We start from the raw sequence: 15522 nt of genomic DNA, 5'->3' as shown, positions 1-15522 counted from the left end.
ACCGAGGAAACAGAAACGTAGAAAGTTTGCACCAGAGAGGAACCAAGTAGTGAATGATGAAGTCACGAAGCTCCTCAAGAATGGACTCATTCGAAACGTCCACTATCCCGAATGGCTCGCAAATATGGTGGTGATGAAGAAAAAGATCGACAAATGACGGGTCTGCATCGACTTCACGGACCTCAATAAGGCATGCTCGAAAGACTCGTTCCCACTTCCACACATCGACATGCTAGTGGACGCGACAGCAGGACATGAATTGATGAGTTTCATGGACGCATACTCGGGATACCATCAAATCCGGATGCACCCTGATGATGAGGAGAAGACGTCCTTCATGACCAGCATAGCGCTATTTTGCTACAAATATATGCCATTCAGATTGAAGAATGCAGGAGCAACATATCAACGCCTGGTCAATCGGATGTTTGCAAGCTTGCTGGGCCAAACAATGGAAGTCTACATCGATGACATGTTGGTCAAGTCCATCCGTGCAAGGGACCACATTGATCATTTGAGGGAGACATTTGAGATTCTTAGAAAATACAATATGAAGCTAAATCCTACTAAATGTTCCTTTGGTGTCAATGCAGGAAAGTTCCTAGGTTACATGGTTACCCAGCGGGGAATAGAGGCAAACCCGGCTCAAATCGAGTCGATCCAGGGAATCCCTTCACCCACCTATGTGAAAGACGTCTAAAAACTAGCGGGGAGAATAGCCGCTTTAAGCCGCTTTATTTCAAGATCGTCCGAAAAATGCCACCTCTTCTTCAACACTTTGAGGAAATCAAAAACGTTCGAGTGGACTGAGGAGTGCGAGGAAGCCTTAAAGCAACTCAAGCAGTACTTGACTAGCTCGCCATTACTCGCAAAACCAAAGAATCACGAGACATTGTTGGTGTATCTGGCCGTCTCTGATACAGCCGTCAGCGCCGTGTTGGTCAGAGAGGAAGAGGGAAAGCAGTCACCAATCTACTACGTGAGCAAGTCACTACTTGAGGCAGAGACCCGATACAGCCAGCTAGAGAAGCTGGCCCTCGCACTGGTCCATGCAGCGAGAAAGTTACGTCCATACTTCCAATGCCATCCGATCGTAGTCGCCACGACGTACCCCTTAAAGGCCATACTCCATAAGCCGGAACTATCCGGCCGATTGACAAAGTGGGCAGTAGAATTGAGCGAATACGACATCACATATAAACCACGGACCGCACTTAAATCTCAGGAATTAGCCGATTTTGTTGTCGACTTTGCACCTAACCTTACTATACAGGCCGACAAAGAGTTATGCTGTCTGACGGAAGAACCAGACCAAACTGGAACTTGGAAACTATATGTTGATGGATCCAACAACGTACGAGGGAGCGGACTTGGAATCGTCCTCTCATCACCACGAGGAGACAACATTGAGCGGTCAATCCGATGTAATTTCAAAACAACCAACAATGAGGCTGAATATGAAGCCATGATAGCTGGACTCGGACTAGCTAAAGAAATTGGGGTAAAACGCATTAACGTATTTAGTGATTCTCAACTTGTAGTCAATCAGATGCAGGGTACATTTCAAGTCAAAGATGCGAAAATGACGGCTTACTTGGGCAAGACGAAAGAACTCCAATTGTGCTTTGAAGAATTTACCATCAATCAAGTGCCGAGAGGGGAAAATGGCCACGCTGATGCCTTGGCCAATCTGGGGTCAGCAATCCAGACTGCACAACCTAAAACCATAACTATCACTTGCCTTCAATATCCAGCAATACAAAGAGATGAGGCCGAGGAACACGTGACTGCAGTATCAGTCGGACAAACATGGATGACCCCAATAATGGAATATCTCGAAAGAGAAATACTCCCAGATGATCGGAATGACGCACGTCGAATTAAAGCTCAGGCCGCACGGTTCTGCATCATCCGAGGTAAACTGTATAAACGTTCATTTACCGGTCCATACTTGAAATGCATTAACCCTGCAGAAGCAAGATACGTCTTGTCCGAGCTACATGAAGGTGAATGTGGCAATCACTCAGGAGGAAGAAGCCTCGCACACCGCGCTTTAACCAACGGTTACTATTGGCCCACCATGAAAACTGACGCAGCTGATTATGCTAGAAAGTGCGACAAATGTCAACGATTCGCCCAAATATCACATCTGCCCCCGGAGCCCCTGACCACTATCACTTCACCGTGGCCATTCATGAAATGGGGGATGGATATTGTAGGCAAACTGCCCACCGCACCCGGGCAGAAGGTATACATGTTGGCAGTGACCGATTATTTCAGCAAATGGATAGAAGCAGAATCTTTCCACCAAGTTCGTGACAAAGAAGTCAAGGGGTTCATATGGAAGAACGTGATCTGCCGGTATGGGGTGCCCAAGGAGATCGTCACGGACAACGGGTCCCAATTTATAAGCGCAGACTTTCAAGATTTTTGCAGATTTTGGAACATCAAGCTAAGCTTCTCAACGCCAAGGTACCCCCAAGCCAACGGGCAAGCGGAATCTTCCAACAAAACCATCATGAACACCTTGAAAAAACGACTAGAGAAGGCCAAAGGCAAATGGGCAGATGAGTTACCAGGCGTGCTATGGTCATACCGAACAACTACAAGAGCATCAACAGGGGAAACACCATTCTCCCTCGCATATGGGATGGAGGCAGTAATCCCAACAGAAAGCGAAGTACCCACTGCCAGACATGAGCTCACGACAGACGACGGGAATCAAGAGGCCATGTGCCACGAGTTAGATCTCCTCGACGAGAAACGGAACAAAGCGAATATCAGACTAGCTTCCTACCAACAAAGTATCGCCAGACACTACAACAAACATATCCGCACTCGCACATTTAAGCCGGGCGATTGGGTGTTGCGAAAAGTGTTCCAGAACACCAAGGAAACAAGTGCGGGTAAATTAGCCCCGAATTGGGAAGGACCATATCTGATCACCAAAGTGGTTGGACGTGGAGCATACAAGTTGCGATTGACAGACGGACGTGAAATCAACAACAGTTGGAACGCCCTACATCTCAAGCAGTACCACGCTTGATCCTAAACTCTACAAATTTCACCTTATTTCAATAAGGTCTTCCGAGACCCATATCATCTACTACAATTACTGACCTTTGCATGCAAGTCAGAACTACATTCGGGCTTGATCCCTTAATTGGGTATGTAGGCAGCTTTAAGGAGCGCAGCCCCCTCCCCCTCCACACCAGGGGGGAAAAATTTTCACATATAAGGCGCAAGCCCCATCTCGCCCCGAACACCTTGAATTTAGCCTTAAGTTTATCAACTAAGTCTAAATGGGGGGGAAAATTTTTCACATATAAGGCGCAAGCCCCATCTCGCCCCGAACACCTTAAATTTAGCCTTAAGTTTATCAACTAAGTCTAAATGGGGGGAAAATTTTTCACATATAAGGCGCAAGCCCCATCTCGCCCCGAACACCTTGAATTTAGCCTTAAGTTTATCAACTAAGTCTAAATGGGGGGAATTTTTTTTTTCACATACAAGGCGCAAGCCCCATCTCGCCCCGAACACCCTGAATTTAGCCTCAAGTTTATCAACTAAGTCTAAATGGGGGGGATAAAAATTTTATGTCAAAGGCTCACGCCCATCACACTCCGAACTTCTTGAATTTAGACTTAAGTTTAAACAACTAAGTCTAAATGGGTGGAAGAAAACTTCATTTAAAAGACGCAAGCCCGTCCCACCCCGAACGTCCTGAATTTAGACTTAAGTTTCAACAACTAAATCTAAATGGGGGGAAGAACTTACTTATACAAGGCACAAGCCCGTTTCACGAACCTGAGGTAAAGACCCATCGTGTCCATCAGCGCAAAGTGCGCCTCTCCCAAACTGAAAATTTTTCGCTTTTCCAGAGAAATGGCCTTCGCCAGAGAAATGGCTCTTGCCAGAGAAATCGCACCTTCGCCGGAAAAATCACCAAAAGAGCGGGAAAATCTCCCGCCTAGGGGCAAATTTACTCTTATGCCTTTGACCACGCGAGGCGCATGTTTTAGCAACGAATTTACTATCTTACCCCCAGCATGGGTTTATAAATAGCCATGTACGCGTAATCTGAAACCTACGCTATCTTTGCTTGCAACACTACAGCAATTTACTCTCGAGCTCTCAATAATCCAATTACCCTCTCTCACATTTCCAATCAAACACTAGGTACAATTCGCGGTTCAACAACAATTCACCGATTGATTCTATATTTATTCATTTATGATTCATCGCCACCGTAACATCCAACGCCATTGGATACATTTTGGGCCTTTGAAAGTATCGCGGTTCTAGGACGCCCAGTGTTGTGTCACCCCGACCATTTAATACCACATTTTTCCGGCTCACCTATTTCACGCGAGCTGCCGGGAATCAAAGAAAAGGGCAACGCCCTGCTCACTATGCGCACCCTATACAAGTTAAATTGCACTCCATAGTTGAAAAAATTCCAACTATGGAGTGGGGGACAAACTGTAGTAGATAAAATCCGACTGACCAGAGGTCAGCGAAATCCTCGCGAATTCTCTGCTTGGGGCGACTTCCCTGCTCGCCGCGATTACTCTGCTCGGGGCGACTTCCCTGCTCGCCGCGATTCCTCTGCTCGGGGCGACTTCCCTGCTCGCCGCGATTCTCTGCTCGGGGTCACTTCCCTGCTCGCCGCGAATCCTCTGCTCGGGGCGACTTCCCTGCTCGCCGCGATTCCTCTGCTCGGGGCGACTTCCCTACTCGCCGCGATTCCTCTGGCGCCTCGCCAGAGGAATCGGCGAAGTCCTTGCCAGAGGAATCAGCAAAGTCCTCGCCAGAGGAATCAGCGAAACCCTCGCTAGAGGAATCAGCGAAGTCCTCGCCAGAGGAGTCAGCGACCCCTCTGCTCTGCAACGGAATGATTTCTCTGCTCTGGCAGAGGCGCGATTCCTCCGCTCTGGCAGCAGCACCATAGTAAACATCTCGACACGAAAGCATACAAACTGGATTACAAGCTTACAAAAACCTAGTCAAACATGGGTGACTAGGTCAAACGAAAGTCGCAGAAGATCGTTTCCTAAAAAATCGGAACCGCTAGGGTTTCAAAGAACGTTCCAACAAACCCTAACCCTAGTCGTCTCCTTGCAGGCCCATAACCTATATATACTATTTCATTAGCACAATGGGGGGACACGCCGTCATTAACATTCATACTGATACTTACGATCATTCGCATTCCAACACATTCTCTAGCACTATTCTGCCTCCACGTTCCCAGCCTTAGGTTTTTCGGTGATCAGATCAACCGAGACAACCCAACGACCCTCGCTCATTGCTCAATCACCTTCAACTCCGTCGACCAAATCGATCCGATTCACTATTTCATTTACTTTCAATTGCTTTCAATACGATTTTTATTACTATCGTTCACTGACTTGAGCGTCGGAGGCCCTTCCATTGACACCCCCACCGGTGCTCTTCGAAGGGCTCTAACGTTACTTGTGGTCTCAGGTTGCTAGTGCCCGTCGATCCTGACGTGACTGACGTCACTTCCGCAATTGTCAGATTCATCCCTTACAATAATTTTTTTATTTTAAAACTTATTTAAAATTTAATTTTTAGAAATGAAATGAAAAATCTATAGAGCCACCTTATAGAGACCCTTGTTGTGAGATGAGTAACTTTATAGAGAAATAGCTCTCTAGACAACCACTATCTCTTCTTAGAGCATCTCCAGTGGGAGGCTCTATAAAGTGGTCCCAACCTTAGAGCATCCACAATGCTTGTTGCTTAGAGGGGTGTCTTAGGAGTGAGCCCCACCTAAGACACACCCCTCTCCAATGCATTGTGTCTTAGGTGGGTGCTTAGATCCCCATTTCCACAAAATTCATATTTCTACACTTTTATTTTTAAAATTCAAATTTCATTAAAATTAAAATTCTACATTACAATAATTTAAATAAAATTAAAAATATAATTAAAATACGATAATAAAATAAAAAATAACATAATTTTCTAATTTAAATAAGCCCTCGACGCTTGAGCACTTCTTGGACTAGGTGGTTGTGCAAGGCCAATTGTGCATCCGTCATACCCGTCGTGTCCTTGTTCAAGAGCTTCATATCTTTCTCCTCTCGTTTCATCTCGGCTTGCATTTTTTTGACCTCGGCGATTTCCCCCGTTTTGAGAGCATGCTCCTTCATGCTTTCGGCCACCTTCTCGAGGGCGTCGGAGAACGCCGATCCTCCTCCCGAAGACCCTTCTCCCTTCTTCGCCTTGCCCTTGTCTCGCTTTGCCATTTTTTGGCCTTGGGGTCTCGCCGTGACACTCGGCTCCGAAGAAGTAGTGATTGCTCCACCATCGGAGCCCTTCGACTTTTTGGCGGAGTGGACATCCCCGGCTTGCGACGTGAATCTTTGGCGGTCACGAAGCACTTTCCAAGCTTTGACGTAGGAGAATTGCTTCTTGAAATTCGCCTCGAACATCGTCTGGGCTTGTTGGAAGATTTGATCGTCGCTCATACCACTCCCCCAATTGTCCTTGCAAGTGTTGTAGAAGCCCTCAAAGAATTTTGTCTCCTTTTGGACACGGGCGAAGTGGGACTTGAGATGATCCGGCTTTCGCGGCGGCGCTCCCGACGTATTGAGCGCGTTGAACTTCTCGGCGATTGCTCCCCAATATTGGAGCAACTTTTGGGAGGTCCCCAAAACAGGATTATGGGTTGCCTCCGCCCACAAGATTGCCACGAGCTCGGACTCCTCGCTAGAATATGCAGCGCGGGTGCCATTGGCTTTCGGCTTCGCCTCCTCCGGCTCTTCTTGAACGTTGGCGTTCGCCGCCGGCGTAGGAACATTTCCCGTAGCCAAGACATTGGAGGCTTGTGAAAATAGAGCAAACCCCATCATTGGAAGCCTCATTCCGCCTTGTTGCTCGAGGTATTCATCGAATTCATGATCCATCTTTGGAAATATAGAAGAGAGAATTGTTTTTGAGAGAGAATTGTAGTTGAAGATGTTGGTGAATTTGAAAGAGTGGAAGAGTGGTATTTATAGAAGAGAAAAAAAAGAAAAAAAAATAAATTCAAAAGAGCCGTTGCAATCAACGGTCGATTTTTTTTTAAAAAAGAAAAAATTGCAAAAGAGCCGTTTAATTCAAAATTACCGATTTTTGTTTCTTTTTTTAAAAAAAATTGGGCATACACTCTCCTCTCTCGCCCCGGGTTGAGGCTTCGACCCCGCCTCGCATCTGGGCGCGTCTCCAGCGCGCGGCACCCACCTAAGACCCGGGTCGATCCCCCCTTCGCACTATGCGCTGCAGTTGCTCTTAGAGCCTCCATGCACTAACTCTATAAAAGGCTCTTATTTTCAAATTTTTATTTTATCTTATTTTTACTCTTCAATTTTCAAATTTAACATTTCATTAAAATTAAATTTGAACATTACGTTAATTAAAATAAAATTATAATAAGTAAAATAAAAATTATATTAAAAATTAAAAATTAGGTAAAAAGAAATGAAAAAAAAATCCAACAAAAATTAAATAGGGCAAAAAGGCCGCTATTCCATCTATTATCTGACCCATTCAACATTAAATAGGGCAAAAAGCCCAATAAAAAATGAGATAACAATTTTAAAAAAAAAATAACAATATCACCCGATTCTTCTTCTTCTTCTTATCTGCGTCTATTCCATCTTCTTTTTCTCTACGTTTTAAATACTATTTATTTACTTTTTAATTAAAATGGGTGCTTGTAAACACACACCGCGCCTTTCCCCCCTTAGCACCAGGTTTTCCCGATCATTCCGCATCGACCGGGGAGGGGGCAGGGGGAGGGAAGGGGGGTTGCGCCAGTGCGCGGCCGCCTCCAGTGCGCCGCATCAACGCGGCTTGGCCACCCCTCACTGGAGGTGCTCTTATGAGCTTGGATAAGTCAAATGTTGAAGTTCTTTCTTTGTTACTGTTACCCCTTTGGTCCATCCCACAATTCGGGAATTGAATTAGGTCCAGAAGCACGGTGGTTGAGCAGCTGAGGATGCTTCTAGTGGAGTATGTTAAAGTTACTAGCTATTTATTTACAATAATGTTATTTGGACAAAATATGTCTAGATAAAAATATGATTAAATATTTTAAAAGTAAATTTATTTAAAAAATTTAGTTCAAAATAAAAAAGAATTTAGTTAATTTTAATTATTTTATCCACATTGTAGTTTTTTTTATAGTTTTTTATTTTTTAATTATTATGGCCTATCTTTTTTCGCAAACAATTAAAGGTAGATTGTGTGTTTGGCTTTTTGTTTGTTTAGAGCATCCGCAATGGGCTTACTTGATAGCTTACTTGATAGAGGAGGATCATATTGAGTAAGTAGTGCTGTATTGGGGTTACTTAATAGCCTATTTGATTTTTTTAATTTTTAAAGAGGAGAAGAGAATTAAACAAAAATTAAATTAAATTACTCGTGCATACTCGAAGGATCGAGTAGGCCTCGAGTAAGGTCCCCTGCAACGCCTTACTCGAGTGCAACGCTCTACTCGAGTAGACAGTGGCGGATCCAGGGGGCTAGGGGGGCTTCAGCCCCCTCCCAATTTTTGAGTTTTTTTTTTTTTTTTTTTTTTTTGTTTTTTAATTTTAATTATAGATATATATATTTATTATTTTGTTTTATATCTATATATATGTGTATATAAATAAAAAAATACAAGAAAAAATATAGTAATACATTATTTATAGTATCCAACTATCCATATTAATTGCTCAACACATTGAGTTGTTACATTTATAGTATTATTTTTATCATTTTTTCTTTCTTAGTTAATTTTTAATGTGAAATTTGAGTCAATTCTAAAGGTAAAAGTAAAATTACTAATTACTAACAATGAAAATTAGTTTATTTGTTTAGAAGATGAAACAATTTTTTTTTAAGAAAAATGAATAAAAGTACGTTTTTATATGCTTTCAATCTACTTGATGTTGAATTAATTGAATTGCGAACAATTATCTTATTATATTAAGTGATTGTTGAAAAAATGTATGAAATGAAGTGTACGGAATGCTAAAAAAAATTTGCTTCGGGGGCTCCCGCCCCCGAACCCCCGTGTAAATATTTTCAAGCACCGTAGTCCAATAGATTCAACCCCCCTAACATTGAATCCTGGATCCGCCCCTGCGAGTAGATGTCCTCTTAGGAGTGATACTGATAGTGTGTTTTTGTGAAAAAATCAAAATGTTAAGATGCTTGGACGTTGGACCTCGGTACCTTTGTTTTGATTCTGTACCTCGAATTAAGAAAAAGATAAATTCAAAAACCCAAAGCAGCAGACTTTTGCTTCTTTATAGAAAAGACTTTCAACCTTTCTTAATCAACAAATTCCATGTGGAGACTTGCTGCTCTCCTCTCCACCTCCAAATTTACTTCTCCTTGAAAATTGAACCGTCTAAACCGAAATATTAGTACTTTTTTGAGTTGGACCATCAATTTATGCAAATGCAAATCGTTAACAAACCAACAAATGTTGTGCACAAATCTTAAATCTATCTTGTGAAAGCAAATTACAATTTACAAGTATGAACACAAAATCAATAGTGATTATGCAAAAAAGAGAAACTAATTAAAGTTTAACCTTATAACGACAGGTCTGGTTGAAAACCATCCGTGTGGAGAGATGAATTTCCAGATCACAGCTAGTGTAGGACACCACGTGAAAATCGAAAACCACCCTCACTTTACCCGCCATTCTGATGAACGTCTCGAAATGCAGCGTGCCGGTGATCGCCTCCCTGTAGAAATCGGAGTCGAAGATGAGCCGATCCGTCATCAGCGCCAGCGTCAGGTCCAGATTCCTGGTGTCGCGCGCGCCGATCTCGCCGGCGGGGATCGGCACCTCCCCGACGTCGTCTCCTCGGAAGCGGAGGAGCGCGCTGCTGTTGGCGTACTTGAATCCGACGCGGTTAGGGTTGCGCACGGTGATGTTGGTGTCGAGGCTGACGTTGAAGTGGAGGCGGAGCCTGGCGACGTCGACGGCGAAATTGAGGTCGGAGACGGCGATGGAGTTAACGGAGATGACCGGATGCCTGGCCTTGAAGACAGTGAGGGCGAGGATGAGGATGAGCAGCGCTAGCGCTAGGACGGCGGCGATGGCCACCGATAGCCGTATCAGTAATGTTCTTCTCTTGTGGGTGTGGGGAGAGGCCATATCTGTTAAGCCGCCGCGTGCGTTTTGCTATTAATAGCTCTAAAATGAATTCTGGATTTGCCTCATTCCTATTTATTTCTCTATAGTCTATATATGCTAAATCGGATGTCCACTTTACATATACATTGTACACGTCGGGACTGTTTGGCTGATCTGGAAGTATAGGAATGAGAGTAGGTTTGAGAACAAGAATTGGGAGGTGCCCAATCTTGTTAATGAGGTCAAAGGGAGGCTTTGGAGCTGGAACAAAATCTTCCATGTGGTCGATTCCAATGTTCCTTTTACCTTGTGGTGCTCTAACGAGTACGCACCACTTGTATGATGTTTTTGGTACTCCTGGTACCGCCCCAGTTTTTTAATAGATTTTTAATTGATCAAAAAAAAAAAAAAAATACATTATATTCCGCCGGAATTATATGGGAGATGTTATCACTTTTGGACGTAGAGGCCCTTAGTCACGTCACGGGCTTCAAATCCTACCTGACTCAATTATTTTTGTATATATAAAGTCATACTTTTATAAGAAATAAGTAATTGTTTCTTTCAATTATAAGAATTATTATTTTTATTTAAAATATTATTAATTTTGTATAGGACGGGCATCGAAATTGAACAATATTTTTAATAAATAAATATAAATATTAAACATAATCAAAATATAAATATATATATATATATAATATTTTAAAAAATAAAATAATCTATACTAATTACTCAATAAAAAATTCAAATTCCAAAACATAAAAGTAAATAAAAATAGCATGTTAAATGATTTAACACATAAGATTATTTAATGGAAAATAATGTATACTCGCTCCACAACCCCAATCATACAAATGATTTTTTCTCAAATAAAGAAATTCAAATATATCAAAGTTTTGTGGCTCCAAATAAGAACATAAGAAGAAGTCTGCAAACATTCATCTTGCATCAGGCTAGGATAAGAAAAATGGACTAAAAACTTGTCAAAACATCTTCATCTTGATCGTCATAACCACAATCATCAACTTCGTCTCCATAAGGCACCTTTGTCTTTTTCTTCTTATACAACTCTAATTGCATCAGCAAATATTTGTGATATTACATCATAAATGAGGGTGTGTGCCTCCTACAAAATAAGAAATTAAGATTACTAAGGTGAGATATATAGCAATGATATGCATATAGTTGACCTCCAATGCCGGTGGGACTGATCACTAAGGTTGGCGGTTGGTGGAGCCAACAGAGCTGAGAGCAAAGTTGTGCAACAAGGCTGGCAAAGTGCCAAAATTGTGGTAGAGCTGAAGCGCTAAGGCTAGCAGAGCTAAGCACCAAGTTATGGTGGAGCTGAAGCGCCAAAATTATGGCAGAGCTGAAGCGTCAAGTTTGATTATTCCCTTAATCTGTGATTTTGATTGTAACGATCCGGTTCTAGAATTGACGGTTGTCTACATACCAACATGAGTATTTTTTTAATGTGTTTTATCTTTACGTGCACGCTTCCTGAGAAACTTCATAGAGGTCTCCTATCATGGATATTGCTTCAAGCTAACTACGTTTAACCTTAGAGTTTTTTTCCATATGGTCAGCAAAAAAGAGAGATGCATCTTGAATTTTGGTGAGCACATGGAAGAAACTCCAAAGTTAAACATGTTTGGCTTGAATCAATTCCATGATGGATGACCCTAGGAAGTTTCTCAGTTGAGGACAAAATACGCTTTAAAATATGAATTAAATCTATTTTAGTTTGAAAAGATAAGAATATATCTATTAAATAATATCAATATTACTATTACTAAAGATTAGTAATTGTAGTAATATATATATATATATATATATATATATATCCACAAAGAATTTTATGCTAATAATAATTGTAGTAATAATATTAATATTATTATTTTAAAAGCCTATAAACTATGGGACAAATTCCTAATGATGATAAAATTATAGAGTTCAAAAACAAGTTTGACGAAGATAAGATCATAAGGTTATTATTATTATTATTATTATTATTATTGCTAAAGTGAGCTTTAAAATTATGTGTGTGTGTGTATAGCTACAGAGAGAGAATTAGGTTCTATTGAGATTGTTATTTTTCATAAGAAGTAAGAATAATGAATAAGTCAATATATATAAGGTAGTGTATAGGGAATGGTTCCAATGAAATCTTCCATATATGGTGAGATCTTAGATTGATTTGTATGTGTTGACTTAATGTATCTTATGACTGACATAAATGTATGAATTTTATGTAGAACATGTATGAATTTGCTGTATAAAAGTATGAATTACGAAAAATAAATTTTTGCTATCTTTGGGATTCGAATTCAGGACCATGGGACAAAATGATTTCATCCAACAAGATGATGTTTTAGAATATAAAATATGAACTATTTTCAGTCCTTAGATCATCAAAATCTATGGTTGATTCATCACCTTGTTGGATGAATTCATGGTCCCGAGTTCGAATCCCATAGGTAGCAAAAACATTATTTTTCACAATTCATACATTTACATAGCGAATTCCTAAATAAGGCTTCTATAAAAATCTAAATATTTAGAGTGGTACAACCTTCCATTTCATTCCCAAAATTCTAATCGTACATCTTATTCTTGAATTTCATAAACATATTATATCATGAGATAACTTATCATTATAATAACCTATATTATGTAGCAATAGAAACAAAACTTATCGCACCTTAACGTTTTTCTTCGTTAGCTTGTTCTAAGTAGAAAATTCATGTGTTCCCTTTTCTTTCGGGTTTCTTTCTTCCTTTATAGAGACACACTAGACCATAATGACCTGGTTGGTGACAAATATAGCATAGTTCGTAGCAGTACAAATATTTTTGAAGACAATATTTGATACATTCAGGACATTGGGGGTAGTTTCTTTGTGGTGCTCTTTCCGCCTTATTCTCGATTTTTCCCTTCTTGTTTTGCATATCTCTTTCTCTTTCGTTAGGAATCCCTCATTTCTTCTTTTCGTTCCTAACCATATTCGTGTGCGGTAGTTTATCCATTTCCAAACCCACCTCAACTTCTTGAGCTCGCCTCACGGTTAATGCATAATCCTCAATTTCTTGAGCAACCAATATTCTTCGAATTTATGGTCGCGCGCAGTCCCCTTAGAAACTTACCCGCCTTTAAGTCATTGGTGTTGATCAGGTGCATGGCGTAATGTGAAAGTTGGTTGAACTTCCTTTCATAATCGGTGATGGATAAATCTTCTTGCTTGAGATCTAAAATTTTTGCCTCATTTTGACTGCAGTAGGAGCGGGAAAAGTATTAATTGGTCACAAGTTCATTGAAGTCATTCCATGTCAACTCTTGTCGTACTTGTCCAGTTCTTGATCGTTTGTAGGATTCCCACCAATTGCTAGCGTGATCGCATTAATTGAAAAACAGTACATGAGACTTTGTGTGCGTGAGTGAACTTAATATGTTCAAAAATCCTTTCCAACTCTCTAATTCATTCCTCCATAGCCAAGGGCCTACTTCTCCCATCAAATCTTGGTGGGTGGACTATCGAAATTGCTCTATGACTATGACTATGCTTATGTTATTTTGTTGTGCGTTCTCATGGTAATTTTATGTATTTTGAGCTTGTTGTTGGATGAATCCTTGTAATGTTGATGCGGTGATGAAATTTTGCATTACGTTTTCATGATTTGAGACATTAACATTGGCGGCATGATTCTCACTTAATCAAGAAAATAAGCACATTTAATTTCTAAAGAAAAATCATACTAGTATCTTTATATATAAATAAACTAATTTTGAAATTGACTAAAATTTTTATCACAACATAAATTAAATTTGTCTATTTTCAAACTAACTTTGAAGCAAATAAAATATTATCACGTCATAGATATATTATACATTATACACATTTATTAACCATAGCAAACCAATCCTTTATGCATAGTAATATTCAGTGGCACATGCAGAGTTTTTTTTATTGCAAAATACTATTTGAATTTTCAATATAAGTACAATAAAGAAAGAAAGATGTGTTTTTTTCTTTTTTTCACAGGTAGAAAAATAAAATAAAATTGGTTTTGGTGCTCGAGTCTACCCAAGGGGGCTTGGGTTGGGATTACCGAAATCAAATATTGGAAAAGTTTCATGCTTATTTCTCAACATTACTTATTCACAATTAGGGGTGTAAACGAACCAAGCCGTTCGCGAACTATTCGGGGCTCGGCTCGAAAAAAGCTCGTTCGTTTTCTAAACGAGCCGAACTCGAGCCCGAATCCGAGTTCGATAAAATTATCGAGCCGAACTCGAGCCTGTGCATGTTCGGCTCGAACCTATTTACGAATATGTTTGCGAATAGGCTCACGAATAGGTTCACGAATATGTTCGCGAATAGGCTAGCGAATAGGTTCATTAAATAATAATTGTTAAATATTTTTTAAACAATAAAAATAATACTCATAATTAAAAAAAAATACTACTAACTTGATAAATTATCTATTTATTAAAAATAAATTATAAATTATGATTCATAAATAGTCTAGTAATATATGAAAAAATATAATTTTTTTATTTTAATGAAACCTTAATATATAAATAATTCGAATCGAGCTCGAATTCGAGCTTGAAATTCGAGCCGAGCTCGAGCTCGAGATAAACGAATAATTAACGAGCCGAATTCGAACCAAACTCGAGCTTGGTATTATATAAGCGAGCCGAGCTCGAGCTCATTTTTAGGCTCGAATTCGAGCTCGAGCCGAACCAAATCTTCACGAACCGAGCCCGGGCCTGGAGGTATTCGGCTCGGCTCAGTTCGTATACAGCCCTATTCACAATATATTATTGATTAATTTATTAAGGGCCTGTTTGATATGAGTTTAAAAGCAGGATAAGTTAAATTAATATGAATTTATGTAATGTTTGATATTATTTTGTGGGATTAACCCACACTAATTATCCCACCTCCCCCATGGGATTAACCCACACTAATTATCCCACCTCCCCCATGGGATTAACCCACACTAATTATTCCACCCCCTCCATAGGCTACTAATTTAGGTATTTGATATGTTAATCCAACCTATTTCAATGGATACCAAACACTTTTTGGGATTAATTACCAATGATATCAAACACCCATCTGAGATTAGAAATCATGACTAATCCACACTAAATTATCAGGATAATTTATATCCTGATTAATCCAATACTGAAAATCAAACGGGCCCTAATAGTTGATATCTGATATGATGAAAGTATTGCAAAAATGTATTATGGATTCTGAAGAAATTGGAAAGGAATGACTAATGAGAATAGATCCTGCAATTCTGCACGTGATGCTTAACATTTGACAATAGAGAATGGCCGTGATTACGTGACAAAGACGCCGA

General features: G+C 40.2%; 2 protein-coding genes across 2 annotated transcripts; one reads left to right on the top strand and one right to left on the bottom strand.

Moving 5' to 3' along the window:
* Positions 1-229: 229 nt before the first annotated feature.
* On the top strand, positions 230-3046 carry LOC131025544 (uncharacterized). Its single transcript, XM_057955338.1, has 2 exons — positions 230-605; positions 708-3046. The coding sequence occupies exons 1-2, from the start codon at positions 230-232 to the stop codon at positions 3044-3046; spliced, it is 2715 nt and encodes a 904-aa protein (XP_057811321.1).
* A 6537-nt stretch (positions 3047-9583) lies between these two features.
* On the bottom strand, positions 9584-10168 carry LOC131025543 (uncharacterized). Its single transcript, XM_057955336.1, has one exon. It carries the CDS (start codon positions 10166-10168, stop codon positions 9584-9586), a length of 585 nt encoding a protein of 194 aa, XP_057811319.1.
* Positions 10169-15522: the final 5354 nt, after the last annotated feature.

This window comes from Salvia miltiorrhiza, chromosome 5 (genome assembly GCF_028751815.1).
Source record: "Salvia miltiorrhiza cultivar Shanhuang (shh) chromosome 5, IMPLAD_Smil_shh, whole genome shotgun sequence".
Taxonomy (NCBI): domain Eukaryota; kingdom Viridiplantae; phylum Streptophyta; class Magnoliopsida; order Lamiales; family Lamiaceae; genus Salvia; species Salvia miltiorrhiza.
Note: the sequence above shows the minus strand (reverse complement) of the source record. Positions and strands in the feature narration are given on the sequence as shown.

Bases quoted from the DNA above. Each gene is read 5' to 3' on its own strand.
- LOC131025543 (XM_057955336.1), bottom strand. From the start codon at position 10,168: ATGGCCTCTCCCCACACCCACAAGAGAAGAACATTACTGATACGGCTA.
- LOC131025544 (XM_057955338.1), top strand. From the start codon at position 230: ATGCTAGTGGACGCGACAGCAGGACATGAATTGATGAGTTTCATGGAC. The intron at 606-707 runs GTTACATGGTTA...TCTAAAAACTAG, and splicing joins CAATGCAGGAAAGTTCCTAG to CGGGGAGAATAGCCGCTTTA.